At 36.9% G+C, this 12,642-nt stretch overlaps 1 protein-coding gene across 1 annotated transcript in view; it reads right to left on the bottom strand.

The window, feature by feature from the left end:
* The window catches only part of PDE11A (phosphodiesterase 11A), a 453,992-nt gene that overhangs the window by 185,726 nt on the left and 255,624 nt on the right, over nucleotides 1-12,642 (bottom strand). Inside the window, exon 7 of the mRNA XM_003405971.4 lies at nucleotides 2,608-2,683. Coding sequence (XP_003406019.1) covers nucleotides 2,608-2,683 — 76 coding nt within the window. The remainder of the gene's footprint in view (nucleotides 1-2,607; nucleotides 2,684-12,642) is intronic.

The following is a 12,642-nucleotide window of genomic DNA, read 5'->3' as shown; positions in this document are numbered from 1 at the left end:
TCATTTTTAGTACTGTATAATATAGCAAGCCACAACTGACTCTATGACTCTTTTAAGTAATTGCAGACATTCAGTTTATATTCTGGTCTCTCTAGTGCCTGCTGACTCTGTGAGAGTAAATGTGAAGCGTACAGTCAATCTTCAAAGACTGTGGACTGACTAAAGTCTGGCATTCTACCAGAAATCAATGGGATTCCTGAAAATGATTTTCAAGATGGCTATGCACTATATCTCCGAAATAACTTTGTATATATACATGTGTGTGTCTATATATACATATATACACAAATATGTATATACACTCACATCAGTTATAGATACGAAACTGAATCTACATGACTGAACAAATATTGAATATATAACTAAAATTGAATTGAATATATATTGAATATATAACTAAAAGATATATATAACTGAATATATGTGTATGACACGGTGCAACAATGAGTTCAAACATACCAATGATTGTGAGGATGGCACAGGACTGGGCAATGTTTCATTCTGTTTCACATAGTTCACCATGAGTTAAAGCCTACTTGATGGCAATTAACAACAACAACATGTATATATATGCATAAAATAACGGAATACTGGCATATATATATATATACAATTCTCTGAGCACAATGCTTGAGTAAGACAGTATGGCAGAGTGATTAAGAAAACAGGCTATGGAGTTTGACTGTTGGTTTCAAATTTTAACTCTACCATCAACTGTGTTACCTCTAGCAAGTTACCTTTTTTAGCACTCAAGTTTCTCATGCGTAAAATGGAGATTAAAATGTTAACTATCTCAGAGGGTTTTATGAAGATTAACGTAGATAATGTTTGAACGCCTGTAAAGCATTTAGCATATTGCTCCATGGGGAATAAACACTCAAGAAGTGTGAGGAATTATTACAACCAACAGAAGCTGATTCTATACAGTTAACTTTCAAAGTAAGGTTAGTCCTGTTGCCTGCAACCCATGGGGTACATACAGTTCTAACAAACTTAATTTACATGTACTTCTTTTTTCTAAAGTTCATTTCCAGCATTATACCAGATTTTTAGAGCACGACTATTAAAATCCACAAGTCAATGAGAAAAACTCAACAATCTTGAAAACAATTACCCTCCGTCCCCATTTAGTACAAAACCAGAAAAGGGCTGTAATTCTACAGCACGCTTGCACTTTTTGAAATGCACAACTTCCCACCGGAGAGGTAAGTCATCATATGCTAGAAGACATTTATAAGTGAAACTCAAATTTTTTAACATGGAACAGGCAAAGTACAGTTCTAATTTGGAAGCAACAACAGCTGTTTACTGTCTGGATTGAAATGAAGGATGGTATGTGAGATTGCTGTTGAGACAACACATGATGTATCATGTTTCTTATGGGACTTTGTCTTCTCTTTAAACATAAATATTTTTAAAACAATACATGATGTAATCCAATGATTTGTACTAAGGACTCAACTTCCCAAATCTTAGAATATTCTTTCTGTTCAATAATAACCAGTATTTTTCTGCAAAGTATGCAAACTGATGGTAAAAAATCCTTTCAGAATTCAGGTCTCAGAAACACTTAAACCAAAAAAACCAAACCCACTGCAGTCGAGTCGATTCCAACTCATAGCAACCCTACAGGACAGAGTAGAACTGCCCCGTAGAGTTCCCAAGGAGCGCCTGGTAGATTCAAACTGCCGACCTTTTGGTTAGCAGCTGTAGCACTTAACCACTATGCCACCAGGGTTTCCCAGCAACACTTACAGAACACTAAACCCTCTGGTAAGTAGTGCTATCTTAGAGTCTAACAGGCGCTCTTAGGGGATGCAAAGAGGAGTAAATAAATGCATTGGTTACCAAATGCATTAATTATCTATGTTTCTTAGAAAAAAAACACATTTTCATTGTGTTTCAATAATTTTTTACTAATGTCTCCATCCTTCACGATTTCTCTCCTTTAATCACCAAACTTTTCTTGCCTAGGCTTCTTTCTTAGGTTTGATATTTTCCTGACTGAGTTTTCGAGGAGAGGGAAGCAGGCAGGGAGGGGGAGAAAAACCGGAAGCTGCTTTGGCCCACTGCTCCCTTACCTTGGGGAAAGCCTGGCCTATTTGAGAACTGTCCAGGCAGAAAGATGTGTGTTCACTATATGTGCAATAGTGCATGTTCTTTCCTCCTTTGCATTTACTCCAGGAGTAAAAGCACACATGTAAGTATGTAGACATAGTGAGGGATGTTTGCACTAGGAGTTAGGAGGCCCCAGTTCCAGTTCTGGCCCTGCTACTAACTCACTTTGTCATCATGGACAAGTCACATCACTTTCTCTCTCTCTCTGAGCCTCAGGTTCCACAAGGTAAAATAAGCGAGTTCTATTGGTTTATTTCTGAGATTCTCTCCAAGTTCAAAATGTATTAGTTCTTTAGCTTAATAAATACTTGTTGGTTGTTCTGACTAATATTGATTAAGTCTGCACATAAGAGATCATACAAGTGTATGAGACATATATTAATGAGTCGTGAACGTAAAAAGGACGATACCCTTAAACAGATGTGGGTACATTTTGAAGCAAATTTATATTATTCATAAAAGAAACAAACTATTTAGATAATGTCTTACCAATTATTTGGTGGTTGCTATTCCAAATAGGAACGCAGAGAACAGATCTTATGTGAAAACCGGATATCTGGTCAGCCTAGACGTAAGAAAGAAGATAACTGAAATTAAATATTAACTACCCATATCTGATTTATAGCTTACCACTCTTCATGAAAGATATCTTCAAATAACTTTTGAAAGACACATTGTAATCTGATTTTTTAACATATACACTCACCGCTTCATTTAAAATGTCACAATGAACGTCCCAAGGAAATCAAACCCTAACCAAATATGAGTCAACCAAAATGCCCCAACCAACACTACCTCTTCCAATCTCTGCAGCCATAGAGAGCTGGATTTAAACCTAACTCAGTGACAATCACACCAGCTGACAAGAATTCCGGTCACTCTTTCTGTTCTGAGTATTTTAAACATCCTAATTAAGCCTGTAATCTGCATTTTTCTTTGAATGGGTACACCTGCTGGTAAAAATGTTTAAGCCTATAATGCTACCATATGTGTATACATTTTTAATATTCCATGGTTATACTGTTACTAATGTATTGTGTACATTGTAAAATCACATACAAAAAATAGAAATTGCAAATGATGAGATAAATGTAAACAGATGTTCTAAAGATCTTCTTTCTGTAACCTAACAGATTGTTAGGAGATGACAGATTTAAAATATGAAAGTATACCCCAGACAGCCTTTTAACTCAGTACTGAAGTCACTCCTGAAGCTCACCCTTCAGCCAAAGATTAGACAGGCTCATAAAACAAACAATAATATATGTAGCTCAACCATGTACACGAGACTAAATGGGCACACCAGCCCAGGGGCCAGGATGAGAAGGCAGGAGGGGACAGGAAGTTGGATGAATGAAAATGGGGAACCAAGGTCCAGACGGGAAGAGTGTTGTCACATCCCAGGGTTGGCAACCAATGCCACAAAACAATATTTGTATTAATTGTTTAAGGAGAAACTAATTTGCTCTGTAAACTTTCATCTAATGTGAAAGTATAATTATCAGTATCAAATATGATTCTATAAGAAGCTCCACTTAGTATTATAAACAATGGTCCATATTTGAACAGTTAGATAGGATCTGCTAAAACAGGAGGGATGTCAGTGGGTTAATACGATCTTGATTACCAGTGAGAAAGGTCAACCTGTCATCCCCATACTATAAGAGAAACAAATATATCAATGTTTTGGACATGATTATTAAGATAAAAAGATATTTTAAAATGCTCATTGTAGAAGTTAAGAGCTACATTTAAAAAAATTTTGAAATTGGAAGTTAATTTACAAACCTAAATTTTATATTGGTTATCTTTCCTTTACTGGTTTTCCTTTTTGAGAAATTAATTTTCCAAATGTCTTGTATTTTTGACACCAATATGTTAGTGTCTCTTTTTTACTATTTTTTGCAGAGTAACATCCACGTAGAAAACTGTGAAAATCATAAGCATACAGCTCAATGAATTTTCACAAAGTAAACGAAGCTATGTAGTCATCACTCAGATCAAGAAGTAGAACATTATCATCAACCCAGAAGCCACTTCCATGCTCCTCCCCTCCTCCCAAAAGACAATCACTATACTGACTTCTAACACCATATACTAGTTTGCTTGCTTTTAACTTTATATAAATGGAATCATACAATGTGTATTTTTCTGTGTCCAGTTTCTTTTGCATAATATTATGTTTTCAACATTTATTAGTTTTGTTCAGTTTCATAGAAGAAATTTTATTCCACCTTGTGGATACAATACTGTTTATTCATTTACTTTCAGTACACATTTGGGTTGTTTCCAGTCTGGAGCTACATAAATAATGCAATTATCAATATTCTTGTACATATTTAGTACTCTTACGTATGTATTTTTGTTGCACATATACCTAGGAATAGAATTGCTGGGATATGCACATATTCAGCTTTAGCAGATACAGCTAAAACGTTTTCAAAACTGGCTGTACCAACTTGTCCCCCAACAACAGCATATGAGAGGTTCAGTTGCTTCACATCACCACCAATATTTGATATTGTAAGTTTTTTTTTTTTTAAATTTTAGCAATTCTGGTAGATATGTGGTGGTATTTCATTGTGAATGTAATGTGAATTTCCCTGATGACCAGAGTGACATCCTGGCTTAAGTCTGTTTTTCTGGCAAAATCAACAGCATGCCTTGTCACTCTCAAAAATATTCCAATATAGACAACAAATTATATAGTTTCCCTACGGATAATAAGACTGAGCAACTTTTCATATATTTATTTTCTATTTGAATATTCTCTTTCATGAGGTGTCTGTTTAGAACTTTTGCCCATTTTCCCATTGGGTTGCTGACTTTTTAAAACTGATTTTTTTTTCTTTTTTCTCTCTTTTTTTAATTGATGAAGGTTTAGGGAAAAACTGGTTTCTCACTAAACAGTCAGAACACATACTATTTTATGACATTGGCTAACAACACCACAACATGTCAACAGTCACCCCTTTCAACCTTGGGTTCCCTATTACCAGCTTTTCTGTTCCCTCCTGTGTTCTAGTCCTTGCCCCTGGGCTTGTACGCACCTTTAGTCTCATCTTTTTTTTGTGGGTCTGTTCAATCTTCAGCTGAAGGGTGAACCTCAGGAGTGACTTCATCACTGAGCCGAAAGGGTATCCAGGGGCCACACTTTCAGGGTTTCTCCAGTCTCTGTCAGGCCAGTAAGTCCGGTCTTTCTTTTTCAGTTAGAATTTTGTTCTACATTTTTCTCCAACTCTGTCCAGGACCCTCGACTATGATTCCTGTCAGAGCTGTCAGTGGTGGTAGCCAAGCATCATCTAGTTGTACTGGACTCAGTCTGGTTAAAGTTGATTTTTAAATGTTTCTTCTACATTCTGGATAAGAGCCCTTAACCAGATATATACATTACAGATATCTTTCCCACTCTGTGGCTTGTTTTTTTCATTCTTTTACTGTGGTGTCTTTCAAGTCAGACATTCCTCATTTTGATATAGTTCAATATATCGATATTTTATCATACTGTGGTGGCTTGGATGTTGCTAGATACTGGAAGCTATTCCACCGGTATTTCAAATACCACCAGGGTCACCCATGGTGAACAGGTTTTGGCGAAGTTTCCAGACTAAGACAGACTTTAAAAAAAAAGGCCTGGAGACCTGCCTCCAAAAAGTAGCCAATGAAAACCCTATGGATACAACACAATATTGTCCAATATAATAGTGCTAGAAGATGAGTCCCCTAGGTTGGAAAAAAAAAAAAATTTTTTTTTTTTTTGAAGGCACTCAAAATGCACAGTGGCCAAAACAATGGATTTGAGCATACCAACAATTGAGAAGATGGTGCAGGGATGGTCATCGTTTCATTCTGTTATACATGGGGTCACCATGACTCGATGGCAGCTAACAACAAACTTTTTGGTCTTGTTTAAGAAATTTTTTTCCTCTTCCTAGCTCATGAAGATATTCTTCTATGTTTTTCCTAGAAGCTTTATTATTTTAACTTTCCCATTTAGATTAATAATCCATCTGATTTTCATGTATAGTATAAGCTAAGAGTCAAGTTTTTTCGTTTTGTTTTGTTTCATTTTTTAATGGATATCTAATTGACCCAGTACAGTTTGGGAAAAAAAAATAAACTTCTCCCAGCACTCTGCAGTACCGTCTTTGTCATTAATCTGTTGTTGTTAGGAGCCATTGAGTCAATTCCGACTTACAGAGACAGAGCAGAACTGTCCACTAGGGTTTCCTAGGCTGTCATCTTTGCAAGAGCTGATCATTGAGCCTTTTCTTTCACGGAGCTGCTGGTGGGTTCAAACTGTCGACCTTTCAGTTAGTAGCCAAGATCTTGGTGTCAATATATGTGCTAATCTGTTTCTGGACTCTCTAATCTATTCCATTGAACTATGTGTCTATTCTCATACTAGTACTATACTGACTTAAATACGATATCCTCCGATGTAAATTCTCCAACTTTGTCCTTCTTCTTGGCCCTTGGCATTTCCATATAAATTTTTGACTCGACTTGTAATTCACACACATATGCACACACACACTGCTGAGATTTTGATTGGGATTGCATTGAATCTACAGATCAGATTTCGGGGGGAGGGGTATTGACAACTTTACAAAAGTGAATCATTCAGCCCATTATCACCACAACTAGTTTGCTGTCCAGCTGATTCCAATTCATGGTGACCCCATGTGTTGTAGAGTAGGACCGTGAAGAGTTTTCATGGTTGTGACCCTTCAGAAGCAAATCACCACGCCTTTTTTCCTAAGAGCCTCTGGGTAGGTTCAAACCACCAACCTTTTGGTGAATAGCCAAGCATTTACCTGTTTGTGCAACCCAGGGACACCTTCAATCTATAAACACTCCCCTTAATTTATTTAGGCATTTAAAAAATTTGTCAGCAAAGTTTCACAGGCTTTTATGTAGAAGCCTCTATACATAATTTGTCACTTTTGTGCTTAAGTGTTCTAAAAATTCATGTTGTTGTAAATTATTTTATTTCTAATGTTTTTAATTGGCATATAGAGCTTTAAGTATTTTTTGTCTGTTGAACTTGTATCTATCAATCTTGCTAAGTTAAATTATTAATACCTTATCTATAGAGTATTTTGGATTTTCTAGGCACAACATCATGTTATTTTATTTTTCAATTCTTACATCTTTTAATCATGTGATTTTTCTTTTTTGGTTTGTTCTTATGTATATTATATTGATCGATTTTTGAGAATTCCAGTTACAAAAAAATAGCAACCAAAAAATGGATACAAATTCATCCAGTGCACTTTTCCAGCAGGTATTTATTTATTACTTCCTTTTTTTTTTTTTTTATGCAGCAGACGAAGGAGCCCTAACGGTTAAAGTGCTCAGCTGCTAACTAAAAAGTTGGTGGTTTGAACCCACCAGCCACTCTTCAGGGTGAAAGACCTGGCGATCTGTTCCTGTAAAGATTACAGCATAGGAAACCCTATGGGGCACTTCTACTCTGTCCTATAGGGTCACTATTAGTCAGAATTGACTTTATGGCACCTAACGATGACAACAACAACATACGCCAGGATATAAAAATGAATTCAAATAGTCATTGACTTTGAGGATCTCACAGTCTAAAAAAACTAGAAACAGATAAGATAAAATGTCCAAGTACAGAATGTTGAAAATACCATAGAAAAGCCAGCAACTGACTCTGTTTAGAGAAATCAGGAGCACCTTAGACCTTTTAAACTCGTTTTTCAAAGATGATGATGGGAATGATGATGATGATAAGCTGACATTTACTAGGAGTTTACTGTGTGTCAGGCACCCAGCTCCACACTTTCACTTGCATTATTTCATCATATACTTTAAAACAACCCTGTGGGATAGGTACTGTTACCTCCCACATCAGATTAGATTTAGAGAGACTGACTGCCTTGAATGGGAAGAGACTGGTTCAAAGGAGGCCAGAAAATAACAAACACATCCATCAAAGTTATCTTCCAAAAGAACAAAGTGGTTTTCTGTCTCTCCCTTGGGATAAAGTCTGAATCACAGCAATGTCAATGAGCACGAAGAGAAGGAATCCAACTTTAGTGAGGTTTTAGAGGTATAATCTACAGGCTTGAACTAGCCACACACACACAAAAATAATAAATGGTTGGGTCTGTTTTGTTTTGCTGAGAGAGGGTCATATACTATTGTCTGTGGTCCTGAACCAGCACTGAGCAGTAGGCGCAACTGTCTCTCCCAACTCTGAGACAACCATAGCCCCCGTCTAACTTCTCCTAGGGAATCTCAAGTAGCTAAGGAAGAGGTCACAGTGGACAAGAAGAAAAGGAACATGCAGTGAGAGAGATGAAGAGAAAGACAGCTGCAGAGGGGTGGTGAGAGAAACAAGTCTGAGGCTATACACCTAAAGAGAGTTTTGTTACCAATCATTTTTAAGTTACTGCTGTTCCACAAAAGAATTTTTTATCCTGGGAACATAGGAGGAGGTATGTGCCCTACCATCTCTATGGAAGATAACATTGAGGCTTCAATGGTTTGAGTAAGGGTGATGAAGTTCCTTGAGGTGGGGAACACAGGAAGTTTGAGGGAAATCAGTACTGAGTTCAAGGTGACACACGTTACCATTGATATGGCAATATATGAGGAGATGCTAGAAATACTAATCCTGGAGTCATCAGCACTTTGGTATTAAATGAATGAGTAAAATCACCAAGGAAGAACTTGTCCAAAACAAGACAAAAAAGACTAAGAATTCAACCTTGGTAGACCCAATATTTAGGACTGGAAAGAAAAGGTAGGGTCAACGATAGGGATGGAAAAGGAATCTCAAACTCACGCTCTTAACCTCAAGGCTTTGCTGCATTTCTTGTGCATGAACACACATTGCTACAACCTTTCTGGAAATAAATTAATCAATGTGTATCAGGAGCCTAAAAAGTACATATACCCTTTGAATTATCAATTTCATGTCTAGGAATTTACCCTAAGGAAACTATCAAAGCTATGCATAAAAGTTTACACATAAAGTTATGAACCATAACATTATTTATGATAATGATATATTAGAAATATTCTGAGTATTCAACGGGAGGGAGTTGGTTTAAAAAATCATGATACATACATACAACGGAATATTATGCATCTAATTAAAATTATGCTATAGAAGAATATTTATTGACATGAAAAATGCTTAATATATTAAGTGGTAATAGTTTATGCAATTGTGTGGATATATGGAGGAATATAAATACATATTATATACATTGGAAAATCTTGGAAGATTATATTCACAATAGTTCCCATTGAATTGTTTGCTTATGGACGTTCTTAAGTTTCTATTTTCTAAATTTTAGATAATGAACATGATTATTTGTACACAAGGAAAACAGTCATTTTTTAAGTAGAATTAAGGGAGAACAATGGTGTCAAATGCTACAGAGAGGTCAAATAGGATAAGGACTAAAAATTGTTTACTGAATTTAGCAACATGTTAGGATAACTGAAGGTGAAGACAGTCAAGGGGGGAAGGGATGAGATCAGGAACATGAGTGAAGTGGTTAGTCCTGGAGAAGTGGGAGGTCCCCTGAGAAAACAAAGCTGCATCGATCAAGAGCTAGAGACGTGTGGGATGAACACAAGGGGAGAGAATTATGTTGATAATGTCTTGAAATTATTCCTACTGTGGCTGTGGAAAAGAGGTGAAGCCAGCACTAACTGGCTAGGAGAACAGGAAAGAGGTGGTAGTGATCAGCAAGCTTGATGAGCCCAAGATGGGAGCTGGTGAGAAGGAGGGATGTCCAAGTGTAAATAGAGTGAATTTTCTAATTTTAATATCATTAAGTCAACTCTCCAATTGCCTATTTCTTTCAAGAGTTTTTTCTTTTTTTTTTATTTTCTGGAAACTTACATTAATCCAGATTAGTTTACATGAAATGAATGAATGTAATGAATAACTTACATTTCACCCAAAAATGTAGGACCCAGGAGCACATTCCATCCTCTACAGAGGCTGAAGGAGAAGAAGGGAGGTGATGGAAGTTCATCCAGAAGCCCATGAAGACTCCAGATTACTGTTATGAATGGAGTTCAAAGCTACCCACAGGCTGCACCATCCCAGTCAAGTCACCAGAACTCTAAGCCTCAGCAGCATCATCGATATTTGTCTCCTGCACAGGTAACACCGGTTATCTCCAAATTATGGGATCATGGCTAATTCTTATCTCTTTTATTTGTGCTTTTTATTATCAAAAATTTTCTTAATTTAAAATTCATAGCATTAAGGTCTCAAAAATTAGACCATGTGAGAGTAAGTACCCTTTCTAGGAAGCTATAGTTAAAAATAAATATATTATCTGGAGTTTCTAGTTCTTTCCAATTAAAGATGTATGTTATGGATTGAACTGTGTCCCCTCAAAATATGTGTTATAAATCCTAACCCCTCTGCTTGTGGATGTAATTCCATTTGGGAATAGGGTTTTCTTTGTTATGTTGCTGAGGCCGTATCAGTGTAGTGTGTGTCTCAAACCAATCAGCTTTCAGATACAAAAAGAGCAGATTAGGCACAGAGAAGCAAGCACAAATGGAGAAAGACTGATGCCATGTGGAGATCGCCAAGGTACTGAGGAAGACAAGCCAAAAGAGAGGAGCAGACAGAGCCTTCCCCTAGATCTGGCACCCTGAATTCAGACTTCAAACCTCCTAAACTGTGAGAAAATAAATTTATGTTCATTAAGCCAGCAACTTGTGGTATTTCTGTTATAGCAGCACTAAAAAACTAAGACAATTGTCTACTTAAAAATTTTACCTAGACCCTGTCTTCACTGGATCTTTCCAGCTAATGGATCTAATTAGAGATGGTTTAACTCTTGGAGCCATCAAAAAATACTTGCCATATGTTCCAGACTCTCAAGGGTGGTCAAAGGAAATGTTAAGGGAATCAATAATAATGTAACACTAACCATTAATGTGCAACATGTTTCCTTTCCCAAGAAAGATATGTACAACTTTAACAATAACCTAAAGCAATGCTTTGACTCCAAAAGGCCAATCATCTGGTGAGAATTTCTGGCACTAGGACAAGTTGATGGAGGAGACTTTATGGAGTCAGCCCCTTGATCTCCCTGAAATAACAATATAGAGGCAGTTTCTTTTTGCCTACCTTACCTGAACATAGGATCAGTCCTAATGACTTCTAGAACACTGCCTACAAATAATTACCTAAATCCCTGACAAAAACACTCCTAAAAACACCAAAAACAAAAACATATTTGTGCTTAGAGCTGAGGCACTGTCTCCACCACCTATGCAACAAAGTCTGTTCAACTCTCAAAACCATGGGACTCATATTTATTTTCACCACCGACAACTATCCCCATTCTATATCTGGTCTTAGTTATACCCCTTCTCCTAACCTTCCCTGCCTCTCCTGGTTATCTGGAATTCACTGCCCAATCTTCCCTACCAAACCCTGCTCTTGGGAAAGGATCTTAAGCTAGTTTGCACTAAGCATCAGTGACCAAGAGAATATTACCAGTAGCAAATGCATTTCAGCAGATCCACAGAGCTTTATCTCTTAATGGTTTCAATTTTGCACATTTTCCTTTGTAATAAGAGCATAACTGATAGCTTAGAAGGTGCTACAAAGAATAGGGAATGAACTGTCCTTCCAGGCTAGCACTCAGCACTCCAGATTATAGGATGCTCCAATATGAAGGGCTGACTAGTGAAATGGGCCTTAATGCTCTAAGTCAGAAGCTCTCAGAGCCTGGAGCCCCATTATCCTTAAGCGATACATGATAAGGGTAAGCACTATTGAGTAGTCCATAACAGGTTTTAATAATAATAATAATAAATAAGAGAAAGAACTTCACATGAAAGAACTACATGCGATTGAAGAGCTACAGACTTTGGGTCATGACACCTTAGCTTTAATGGGTAATTCTGAGCATCAGCCATGGGTAGCAGAGGAGATCTGGGTGCTGATGGGTTGCCCACCACACTTGCATTTGTAACAAATGGATGCATCTAATCCATCCATGCGTAAGGCCTGGTCTACTTTTAGCCATTCCCCTTGTTGAGCCTTTCCTATTTAAACATTGGGTCCAATTGTTCATTCCTATCATAGGCAGAAAACAAACCCTGTAGATGCTGGCTCTGAAAATTCTCTCCATAACTACAAATGGAAGGAGATAGTAAATTAAGCAATAGAATATAATACCTTAGATTGACTAAATAATGGCTTGTTTTGCATTAGTGTATTTGTTTTAATGTGTTTTTTTTTTGAATCTAGTATAAAAAGAAGGGCAGAAAGCTCCAGAGATGATGTATTAGAGTGCAATTAATTATTGGGAGTTGAATTCATAAGCACAATGGCAACTAAAAGCAAGGCCAGAATAACTGTTGTAAAGAGCATGTACTTCAGGAAGCTACCTGATGCAACAACAGGTCATCTGCAAATGCATTATATATATATGCTGTTGGGATAGGCTCAGACAAAGCTCTTAGTTAAAAAAAAATCTAAGCAACACTTTATACAGGCAAAGGCAA

The sequence above is a fragment of the Loxodonta africana genome, chromosome 6 (assembly GCF_030014295.1).
Source record: "Loxodonta africana isolate mLoxAfr1 chromosome 6, mLoxAfr1.hap2, whole genome shotgun sequence".
Lineage (NCBI taxonomy): Eukaryota > Metazoa > Chordata > Mammalia > Proboscidea > Elephantidae > Loxodonta > Loxodonta africana.
This window is presented reverse-complemented; position numbering and strand designations above follow the sequence as displayed.